At 44.7% G+C, this 11067-nt stretch overlaps 2 protein-coding genes across 2 annotated transcripts; one reads left to right on the top strand and one right to left on the bottom strand.

Moving 5' to 3' along the window:
• Window positions 1-417: 417 nt before the first annotated feature.
• egr2b (early growth response 2b) lies at window positions 418-2824 on the top strand. The gene is made up of 2 exons (XM_080834115.1): window positions 418-737; window positions 996-2824. Exons 1-2 carry the CDS (start codon window positions 557-559, stop codon window positions 2093-2095), a joined length of 1281 nt encoding a protein of 426 aa, XP_080690241.1. The 5' UTR covers window positions 418-556; the 3' UTR covers window positions 2096-2824.
• Window positions 2825-6582: 3758 nt separating this feature from the next.
• adoa (2-aminoethanethiol (cysteamine) dioxygenase a) lies at window positions 6583-8068 on the bottom strand. Its single transcript, XM_080834711.1, has one exon. The coding sequence runs from the start codon at window positions 7822-7824 to the stop codon at window positions 7063-7065; it is 762 nt and encodes a 253-aa protein (XP_080690837.1). The 5' UTR covers window positions 7825-8068; the 3' UTR covers window positions 6583-7062.
• Window positions 8069-11067: the final 2999 nt, after the last annotated feature.

The raw sequence follows: 11067 nt of genomic DNA, 5'->3' as shown, positions 1-11067 counted from the left end.
AACATAAACTACATCTCTGCAATTGAGGAGCATGTTTTATCTATTTGTGCTGAATACGTTTCGGAGCCTTGGAGTCTTCCTCCGCACACTTCTTTTGCAAAACATCTGTTTTAACTTTTAGTAAATAATTCCCTGTAGAGGCTACGCGTTTGTATTTCCCTGCCCGCGGGCGGCTCTCACTGTAGGGTTCTCCATTGACAAGTATTCTCTTGTGTCGTCACTTTAGCAATCAGCCAATGAGCGTCGGCAGCGCTACTTTTTCTAACCACCCAGTCCTTGTATGGTCAGTGACGTAACGGCATATTCACGGGCTCCCAATAAATACATACTACGACTACCAAAGCCACAAAGATCTGTCAGTCAGGGGGTAGAGCGACTAAAGGGGTGCATAGGTAATTGCCGTGAGAGCTGCTCATCCACAACAAGGTTGTGCCAGATGTAACGGGTTCGTCAGGGAAAACAGAGGTCACACAATATAGCGAGCAGAAAAAAAGCATCATCTTCATATATTATACGTCCACTGAAACCTTGCGAAAAGCTCCGGTAAAGGTTTTAAATGATGACAGCTAAAATCCTGGACAAAACCCCTGTCACTCTGGGAGGTTTTGTACACCCGCTGTCCGATAGTGTCTACTCCGTGGATGAAGTCGCGACAAACTTGCCAACTTCGGTTTCTATTTTTCCAAACGGTGATTTGGGTGGACATCATTATGATCACATTAACGGCGCTATCGGAGGTAAGCTTTCTGTCATGCCTTGTTTTCAAGTGAGTGTATGTCTTTCAGCATACACGGAGCGGCAGGTGTATTGTGTTGTCATACTTTATTACAACTCCTGGGCTTTCGGTTGTCTCGCAATGTTATTAAGGTGGTCTATCTAATACTGTTTGTTTGCGAATCGGAGTGAGAACATCGGAGTGAGAACATCTTTACATGCAATGTTTACTTTTGTGCCTCTTTGCTAAGTGTGTGTTTTGCTGTGTTTTATCCTTGCAGATGGCTTGATGAATGGGGACATGAACGCGGAGAAGAGGTCTCTTGACTTGGCTTATTCTAGCTTCACCCATCAGCCCAGCGGTCCACGTAATCAGACTTTTACCTACATGGGCAAGTTCTCCATCGACTCTCAGTACCCGAGCAACTGGAACCCAGAGGGCGTCATCAACATAGTGAGTGCCGGCATCCTTGGCATGACCCAGCAGCCTTCCTCGGCATCCTCGTCTCCAGCCTCGTCAGTGTCTCCAAACCACTTCGCCAGCTCCATCAGCTGCACCATGGCCCAGGGCCAGGGGGGCGACATGGACCACATCTACTCCCCGCCTCCACCCTACTCCGGCTGCGGGGAAGTGTACCAAGACCCCTCCGCCTTCCTGTCCACCTCCACGTGTCCCATATCCTACCCGCCGCCGTCCTACTCATCCCCGAAGCCGTCACACACAGACCCGGCGGGTTTTTTGCCAATCATCCCAGACTACGGGTTCTTTCAGCCTCCCTGCCAGAGAGACATGCAGTCTCTGCCCGACCGAAAGCCATTCTCGTGTCCGCTGGATTCGTTCAGGGTCCCTCCACCCCTGACTCCCCTTAACACTATTAGGAACTACACACTCGGAGGACCTATGCCCGAGGTGCCGAGACTACCGACCACATACAGCCCACAGAACTTACCGCTGCGGCCCATCCTGCGACCTAGGAAGTACCCAAACCGCCCCAGCAAGACGCCTGTGCATGAACGGCCCTATCCTTGTCCAGCTGAGGGATGCGATCGGCGTTTCTCTCGCTCCGACGAGCTGACCCGGCACATTCGCATCCACACGGGACACAAGCCTTTCCAGTGCCGGATATGCATGCGCAACTTCAGCCGCAGCGACCACCTGACCACCCACATCCGCACACACACGGGCGAGAAGCCCTTCTCCTGTGACTTTTGTGGACGGAAGTTTGCCCGGAGCGACGAACGCAAGAGGCACACCAAAATCCATCTCAGACAGAAGGAGAGAAAGTCATCATCCGGCGCCTCAAATGCCACAAACTCTGAGCGCTCGTTGGGTGTCAGCGCAGCGGCTGCCGGCGTGTGCTCCTCCGGTTCGAGCCAATAGACTGCAATTCCTCGTTTAATTAACACTATTTAATGATCATAACTTTGTCCCATTCCCGTTCGTTCTAACAGAACTGGAAGAATGAATTAAAAAGAATAACTGTCACGGTACACACACAGAGACGGACTGCGAAGTTGTGCAACTTTGATGCACCCATGGCCCGTCTTAACATTGGCAGCTGTATAGCCTGACTCAAAACAAACGCACTTTGTTTTTAATGTAGGCTAAAAGTAGATCATGTTTTCCCACCTGACACAGAACTGCTAAATGACATGTTTTACAAATGCAGCAGGTGGGGAATATGTCACAGACTGATGGGCCATGGATGTCAGATATAAGAGGGAGAAAACATGCACTGAAACTGCCACGAACTGTTACTGAATACTTGAAAGGGTAGTAGAACTTTAAACTGGCGAGGTATTGTAAGGAACTAATAACTGGAGTTAATTTAAACCTAGGTTGTTTTCCCTCTGATTGTGCCTTTTTCGGTCAGTTCTTTTTGTATATAGCTTAAGACGTATGTGAGCTTTTAATTGAATTGTATATTTGTCAATTAATATGTATGGGAACTTAAAATATAAATATATTTTTGTATGAGATGTTGTGTGCCACAATTGGGAAGCGCTGCATTGCAATATAACCCCCCCCAAAACAAGAAAATGTAAATAGTTTAACTCATGCCGACGTTATGTTTGTCTCTTGTGAGCATTCCAGCTGATATGTGAAGTGATGAAGCTAACGCGGGTCAAAGGCGACCTTGCTATTATTTGTCAACTAAAATAAGGAATAAATAAAAACAAATAAACACCACAAGCGAGTGCGCATTCTTGTTTTGTTGTTGTGTCTGTTGGTGTTGCGGGGCTGTCAACTAAAAGAAGGAATAGCCTACATAAAAACAAATAAACATTTTTTGTTTTGTTGTGTCTGTGGGTATTGCAGGGCTTGGAAAACACAGAAAGTGCGGGGGGGAAATCCCGTATTTGGATCGGTTTTTAGTGACTCATGGTTTCACAAGGACATTCACCCACACAGTATCATTTATGTGCCTCTCACTCGCAGCAGACAGACGCTCAGAGGCACCAGCCAACATGACGTTGGTCAGTAGCCTCACAAACAGATGCCAGCCGCGCTAACACAGGCATGGCGGATCAAATCAACAAGTGAAAAAGGGTATGAAACACAATTTATTCGGCAGATGACATTGTCTCACAACATTTGCCATTAAAAAAAAAGAGATAAGCATAATATTTAAGGGAAAATGCCCCATGAAGGTTTAAACTATGAAATGGTTATTTATGTGGCCTTATTGTTGAAAAGATGATTATCTAATGGTCGAAAAGGGCTAAGTCACACACAGTCAAATCAGTCTAGCCTCGGAAAGCAATGCAGAGTAACTATGTGCTGATATGGCCAAATATCTACTGAAAAATACAAATAAAATAACTGATTTGATCCCACCTGTTGGTATATCACCCCCCAGGTCAGCAGGGTTGACTGCAATGGACTGACTTACAGCCAAGCATTTGCTGGTCGTTTCTAAACTGCAGGTCTATCCATTTGTTTTCCACAATAGCTAAAACAAAATGCTTCCAAATTCAGATATCATCTTCCATCATAAAAGTGGTAGCTTTAAGAACACGCATTCAATGAAATTACATATGCGGTGACTTTTAAGATTATTTTGTGTGTGTGCCTGCTTTGACAAAGTGTAAAGTCAAACTTTCATCCTAAACTTTCATACTATCATCATGCCATCAGTGGATTGTCTGAAACTGTGATGAAGGAATATCCCCGGCACAGATCCACTCTCATACCAGTACCGTGACCCGACCGACCCGGCCAGCTGGCACTGGCTGATTCTGACGTTTTGTCCAAACTATGCATGGAAACGCAGAACTTTTTTCGGCCCTGTTTGTGTCCAGGAAGCCTTTTGGGTTAAACAGCAGAGGAGGCGATGAACTGAGACGATGACCTCACTGAGAAGATGACCTCACTAAAACATCATTCAGACGTGGGCCTGCATCCTTAAAGTAGCAGATCATGGCTGCCGATTCGGATTCGGGACGGATCAGTGCCACATCTGGACTGTAACACGTTCAGAACCGGTGTAGTGAGGCAACTATTGGCATAAAGCGTCCAACTTTACACGCCAGAATTGTTTAGAAAAAGTTATCTTCCTCTGTCCATACAAATAGATCGGTGTTGTCCAGACACACAAAAAAATGTTCAATTGTTATGTGTTACGGACCGGCTCAACCACAAACTGAAGAGGCTAAGTGACTGAAAACTACTGATATGCTTTGCTTACAGTATTAGGAACAAGTTGAGTCAAGCTGCTCTGAGGGAGGTACCAGCATAATTCCACCTACCCATTGTGTGCGTGTGTGTGTGTCTCTGTGTGTGTGTGTGTGTGTGTGTGTGTGTGTCTGTGTGTCTGTGTGTGTCTGTGTGTCTACCCATTGTGTGTCGGATGGCTTAACACGTTTCTCACTTAATGGGTCATTAAAAAAAGTGACCTCATAGTGGCTCCAGGCATTCGTAACGCTGTGTAGGCTAGTGATTCCTAAACTTTTAAAGGCCCCCTTTTCAAAGATAATAATAATAAATAATATATGCACCTCCCCACCAACAAGATACTTGACATATTACCTGTAATTTAACTTTTAATAAACAAAATGTTTTTCTTTAACATTTTCAACCTCATTTCATCAGTTTAACCTGAAAACTTTGAGTTCAACTTTTTTTTGATTTGAACTCTGGTTTAAAACATTAAAACATTCTTAACTTCTCATTGGGCGATCAATCCACACAATGTTCATGTTAGGTGCAAGCCTGTTGTAGTACTTAGCCTAGTACATGTAGGCATAAATGGTAGGCCCTGACCACATTAGACAAGTAGGCTTACAAAGAAGGCTATAAACTCATCACTAAATAGGTTCGTTATTGAAAGTGAAAGTGACTTTTTATGGCAGAGGTGGTGTAGACACACACAATCTGAATTCCACCTCTGCATTTGACCCATCCAGGGTAGTGACACACACAGCACCCAGTGAACACTCACACAGTGAAGTTAGGACACTAACCCGGAGCAGTGAGCTATTGGCTACTATGCTATAAGCGTAGTAGCGTACCATTGCTTTGCATTGTTTTTTTTTTACCTTTGACCCTATACTGTAACCCTAAAGCCCATGCTGTAACTCCACGCACCCCTGGGAGTGGGGAACCACTGACGAAGGCATGTGTGTGTGTGTGTGTGTGTACACATGTGTGTGTGTGTTTGTGTGTGTGGTGTGCACCCTTGGGAGTGGGGAGCCACTGGCGAAGGCATGTGTGTGTGTGTGTGTGTGTACACATGTGTGTGTGTGTGTTTGTGTGTGTGTATGTGTGTGTGTATGTGTGTGTGGTGTGCACCCTGGGAGTGGGGAGCCACTGGCCAAGGCATGCCAATGTGATGGTCGTCATCACTGAAGACTTTTAGTAGAACAGATTTTCTTTAAGTTTCTTCTCTGCTAAATAAAAAAAGATTCCCTGAATACCCAAACCATATCTACTGTATAACAGGATTCCCTTTTGGAAATAAAAAAAGCATGGGATTATCTCTGCAATATTTCAATTCAAAGCGACCTCAGGCCTGCTTGCGTGTGTGTGTGTGTGTGTGTGTGTGTCCTGTGTCGCCTCCATATATGCACGTGTGTGTTCCAGGGTGTCGTGTGTGCCATTAAAAACCTGACAAAGGTCTTAAATATTATTATTTGCATCCCATTCAAATCTTTGAACTGCATTTTAAGTCTTTTAAATGTAAATGAAATCACCCTCTGGGAAGGGCCTGATATGAATGTTTTTACTTGCACAGGTAATTGTCAACATATTTTTTTTTTTGTTTACAGGTAAGACACACAAATGAAGTGTACTTTATTGTCAAAAATCTATGTAACAGGGTTAGCACAGAAGTTTGAAATTGCGTTTGACCAGTCTCCAATGTGCAGTTTAAAACATTTAAAATATTTAATATTTAAGTTGCTGAAACATATCAAAGGGAAATGCTGCCAGGCAGTGGCATGCGGCACAATCTATTTTCAACAGCTCAACCTGTGGCGGTCTATTTTTAGTCACTTCACGCCATCCAAGTTAGTTGGAACAGGCCTATCTAAATACCATCTGACTGAACACAATGGCATATCTGACAGCAAACTACTATCGGCTTGCCTGAACTAAATTCTTAACCCAGAAACTACTGGTAGTAAATAATCACCAAGAGAGTCCCGTCTCCTGAGAAAGGTATAGGTTCTTCCTGTAGCAGAATGTGCAACGATGAAACACACGGTCCATGTGTGATTAGCCATAACAAAGGGGTCACCTGCTCAAAAACATTTAGCCAGTACTTGACAGTGATTTTTGAAGGGAAGGCCTTACCTCTTTCAAATTCAGACGCTATACATAAGCCTGCCTTATAGCTCCAGAAAATTCAGATAGCCAAAGAAAAAGAGTTGATGTGATACTGTGGATATTTTAATGGTGTGATCAAGCCATAAGGTATAAACACTGCGCAAAATTAATTGTGTACACATTTTTTTCTTCAAAAATAAATTAAGCTCAGTTAGAATATAGCTGTGGTGTGCACTTAGACCAGGATAAATGCTTTTAAAGCATGTTTACATTCGATATTTACATTTACAACACAGCACAGTTGATGATATCACTGCCTCATGGATATTCAAATTCTCCCTAAGAGACATTGGGTCACAGGCCACCACCTTCCAAGCATGCAAGGTAAATGTTTATTTTCGACACTATGATGAAGATGCAAAGGGTATTGAACCCAGCAGGTTTTTTTTTTTTTAAAGATATTCCATGTAATTTGTGAAGTTGAACTTTGAGTTGTTTGCTTTTATCTTCGGTTGAATTTCCAGATCATACACGCGATAACGTGACTGACGACGCGCAGGTGTCCTTCGCGTGGGCACGTTTCAGACCGACGCCTCCGGGCCGGGGTACGGCTCGCCTCCGCACCAGAAGTCCGCGGGCTGAGGAACTTCTAGAAGCCACGTTTCCCCGTCCACTGTCTGCTCTGTGTTTCTGTCCACCGATTTCGAAACCGGCTGTAAAACTTTGAAATAATGACAGTCTCTCCCGTCGTCGGGGTCATAAGGCGGCGCCAGTATGTCGAGAAATGCCGCCGGTCCTTCCACTGCGTCTATTTGATGAAGGTTATCGTTCACGGGACTCAAAATGCAGGGACCACTGTCCTCCGTGTATTCACCTGTCGTCTTGAGAACGGAGCGTCTAAGTGCGTCTTTCTGGAAGGGCATGAGTGGCGGGTCGAAGACGGGCTCGCTCTCGGTATCTGGCGGTTTATCCAACTTGTCGAAACACCGTATGTTGACCTTGCCGTAGAGAACTTTCAACACACCGTTCATACCTGGGTGATCGTGCAGTGGGATCGACGCCCCTCTTTTAAGTAAAAACACTCCCATGCTGAAGGAATCGGTTTCGCATATGTGCATGTACGTGACAGGAGGGTTGTGCATACTCGGCATGGAGCTCTTGCTTTTCGGCGGTGTAATCTTTAGGTCTGCAGCCCTGATCTCAGTTACGAGGGTAGTCAGCTTGGCTTGATTATCCAGAAACACATTATTGTCCGCTATGGCGGCCGCCCCAAAATGTTTAAACGTGGCATACGCTTGAGTAGCGATTTTCTGGATTAAAGACGGTTTGATGTCCAGTGGCATTTTGCAGCTGGTCGTATAGCCGATGTTTGTTTTCTTCTGGCGTAAAGTCTCTCAGCGAGAATGTGGAGCGAAAGCGGGCCTGACTTCCACCGATGTGATCCAATATCCGAAGGCTCCAACGAGCAGGCAAAACGAACAGGCGTATACAGTCAAAGTTTTAAATAATCCATGGTATTAAAAAAGATATTTGCCTCCAGATATGATCCACATAGCTACTCGTCTCCCCACCACCCCATTCATGGCTATCTGATTCACACGTCCGCAGTTACGGCGCCTGCGTACATTAAGAGTAGAATTTTGGAACTTGAAGTTCTTTTTTAGCACATAGCGATATTTGTTGATACATTAAAAACACATATAACATGGAAATTACACTCAATATTTATTAAAAATATATATAATTTAGCGGTAATATTAATAGCACTAATATTTGTATCGAGTTTATGTCTAAATAATAAACGACTTGCGTAGGTTTGTACTTCATTACCCATACGCCCACTCACTTCCGAGGCGCCAGTTGGGGGGAAGGCCAGAGAGGCCATTGAACTTTCCCTTCCCCCACACCCTGCCCTTAACCCCTTAACTTCTCGTCCACTTATTTTAAAAGTGCATTGGCGTCCCCTCTGTTGTGTAAACCACATGTAATCCGATGTTGTCAAACTCGATTATAAGTCTGTTGATCATTTGTACAAAGAAGGAACGGTCATTAAGTCATTAATATGATAACTCAAAAGTTTAAAAGCTATAAATCCCAGTAGCCTATATGAAACGTATGTCATAATGGCCTACATAAAACAGCTATTTATATTAAATCTTCCGAATTATTTATCCTGGGACCAATTTTCACAACTTTTTCGGGTTGAAATGTGTACTAGGTAGCCTACTAATTATTAGAGTTAGAACACTAAGCAGCAACCACAAAATGGCTAAACAATGTAATCCCATGGGGCGTGCGTCTGCATTAAAGTGAACCGCCTTTGTGTCACCACTGACATACACCTGTGTCCAGTGGTGTAGTCCAGGGTATACGCAGGTATACGGAGTATACCCACTTATTTTTCAGTCAGCATTGCGTATACCCACTTCTCAAAACAGGGCGTTTATCCTGTGCTGTTTGGGCTGCTTAAAAAAAATGAAGAGTATACCCACTTCTCCAGGGACCACAACACCACTGCCTGTGTCTGTGCACCTCAATAGCTCAATTTACAGTCTACAGGAACTTTTTATGAGCCTGTCAGGGGTCAAAACAAGTTGTTTACTTTGTTTCCCTTTAAGGCCTAGTGTAGCCTACTCAGCTTGGTAACAAAACTACGCTATAAACAATCTAAAAACATACTTACTATCCTAAACAGCCCAGGAATAGTTTTTCTCTGTGAGAAATTTCACTGTTATTCCATGAGCCGGAATAAACAGGAGGCCTAAGGCTATTGCACTGCGGCCCTCTGTGAAGTTAAGCTCTGAAGGGAAACCCCATGTTTACAGTCCCTCCCTCCCATTGATGGACACCTGACCTGTTAGATGCTCATGAAATAGAATAGAAATAGAAAAGCCTTTATTGTCATTGTATTTACATACAACGAAATTTGAAGTGCTTCTCCTGTTGGTGCGACGAGGGACAACATATAACACAACAACAACATATAACACAACAATATTGCATATCTAAAAAACGGTAGGAATAGCATAAAATATATATAAATATTTAGTGTGCAACAAAGCGCCTTGGAATATATTAAAGTACCTATGTATATATTATCATACAATATATACAGCAACAGCACACAGCAAAACAGAAATATATATATATATACTTACTGTATATACAATATATACCACACCAGTACACAGAATAAGAAATACAGAAATACAGAGATGGTATGTGTGACTTGCAGTCAATCAATAAAGTGAAGTTTAGTGCATGACTGTATTTAGTGTTCTGATGGCCGTAGGGAAAAAACTGTTCCTAAGACGTGTGGTCCTTGCTCTAAAGGATCTGTACCGTCTGCCTGAAGGTAGGAGAGTAAACAGGTGGTGGCCTGGGTGAGAGGAAATATCTTTGAACCCATGTTTACAGTCCCTGTACAGCCTGCATGCCTATTGCCTACCTACCACCTGATCTGCTAGATGCTCATGAAATATGTCTGAATCATTATTTGAAGCGCTAAAGTTTCGATTTTATACCAAAAACTGAGTACACCACAAAAGAATGATTCTGTCCTCACTGAAATGTAGATGTGTGGATGTATCCTATCTTTGTGAGCCACTTACAATGTGTTGAGAGGAGAGAGGCTGTGTTACTGGCCTGAGAGGTGGAGTGCAGTGGGATGCACACACACACACACACACACACACACACACACACACACACACACACACACACTGGCCTGAAAGGTGGGATGCAGTGTGGAGTGAAGTGAAGTGGGATCAAGTGGGAAAGGCTTTAGCCCTTTGCTCCAACTCTCTGCCTAAGGTTGAGTAGGTCGGAACTGTTCTCTCTCTCTCTCTCTCTCTCTCTCTCTCTCTCTCTCTCTCTCCCTCTCTCCCCCCCCTCTCTCTCTCTCCCTCTCTCTCTTTCTGTCTCCCTCCCTCTCTCTCCCTCTCTTTTTCTGTCTCCTTCCCTCTTTCTCTCTCTCCCTCTCTCTCTTTTTGTCTCCCTCCCTCTCCCTCTCTCTCTCTCTCTCTTTCTCTCTCTCTCTCTCTCTCTCTCTCTCTCTCTCTTTCCAGCATGATTGTCCTCTTGAGCTCTCTTCTCCACCTCTCTGCCTAAGGTTGAGTGGGTCGGAACTGTGCTTGGTCAGACGGCTGAAAGCACAGGGCTGTGCCCTCTCTCCCTCTCTCTCTCCCTCTCTCTCTCCCCCCCCTCTCTCTCTTTCTCTTTCCCCCTCTCTCTCTCACTCCCCCTCTCTCTCTCACTCACTCCCCCTCTCTCTCTCACTCCCCCTCTCTCTCTCTCTCTCTCTTTCCCTCTCTCTCTCTCTCTCACTCCCCCCCCTCTCTCTCTCTCTCTTTCCCTCTCTCTCTCTCTCTCTCACCCCCCCCCCCCTCTCTCTCTCTCTCTCTCTCTCTCTCTCTCTCTCCAGCATGAGCACCTAGTAGAGTGTCCTCTTGAGCCGTAATGAAGCCTGCATCAATAACTGAAAGGCCATACACACCAAAATGACACTTCCGCCAGGGTAGTTCAACCCCCACCCCCCCCAGGGGACTACTATGGAGATGAGGGAGTGGGAGTCATGGGGGAGGGAG

Source organism: Sprattus sprattus (assembly GCF_963457725.1).
Source record: "Sprattus sprattus genome assembly, chromosome: 3".
Lineage (NCBI taxonomy): Eukaryota > Metazoa > Chordata > Actinopteri > Clupeiformes > Clupeidae > Sprattus > Sprattus sprattus.
This window is presented reverse-complemented; position numbering and strand designations above follow the sequence as displayed.

What these genes read in the sequence shown, in the direction of transcription:
- egr2b (XM_080834115.1), top strand. Translation starts at nt 557, where the DNA reads ATGATGACAGCTAAAATCCTGGACAAAACCCCTGTCACTCTGGGAGGT. An exon ending in CATTAACGGCGCTATCGGAG is followed by an intron (nt 738 to 995) that starts GTAAGCTTTCTG and finishes TTATCCTTGCAG; the next exon opens with ATGGCTTGATGAATGGGGAC.
- adoa (XM_080834711.1), bottom strand. Translation starts at nt 7,824, where the DNA reads ATGCCACTGGACATCAAACCGTCTTTAATCCAGAAAATCGCTACTCAA.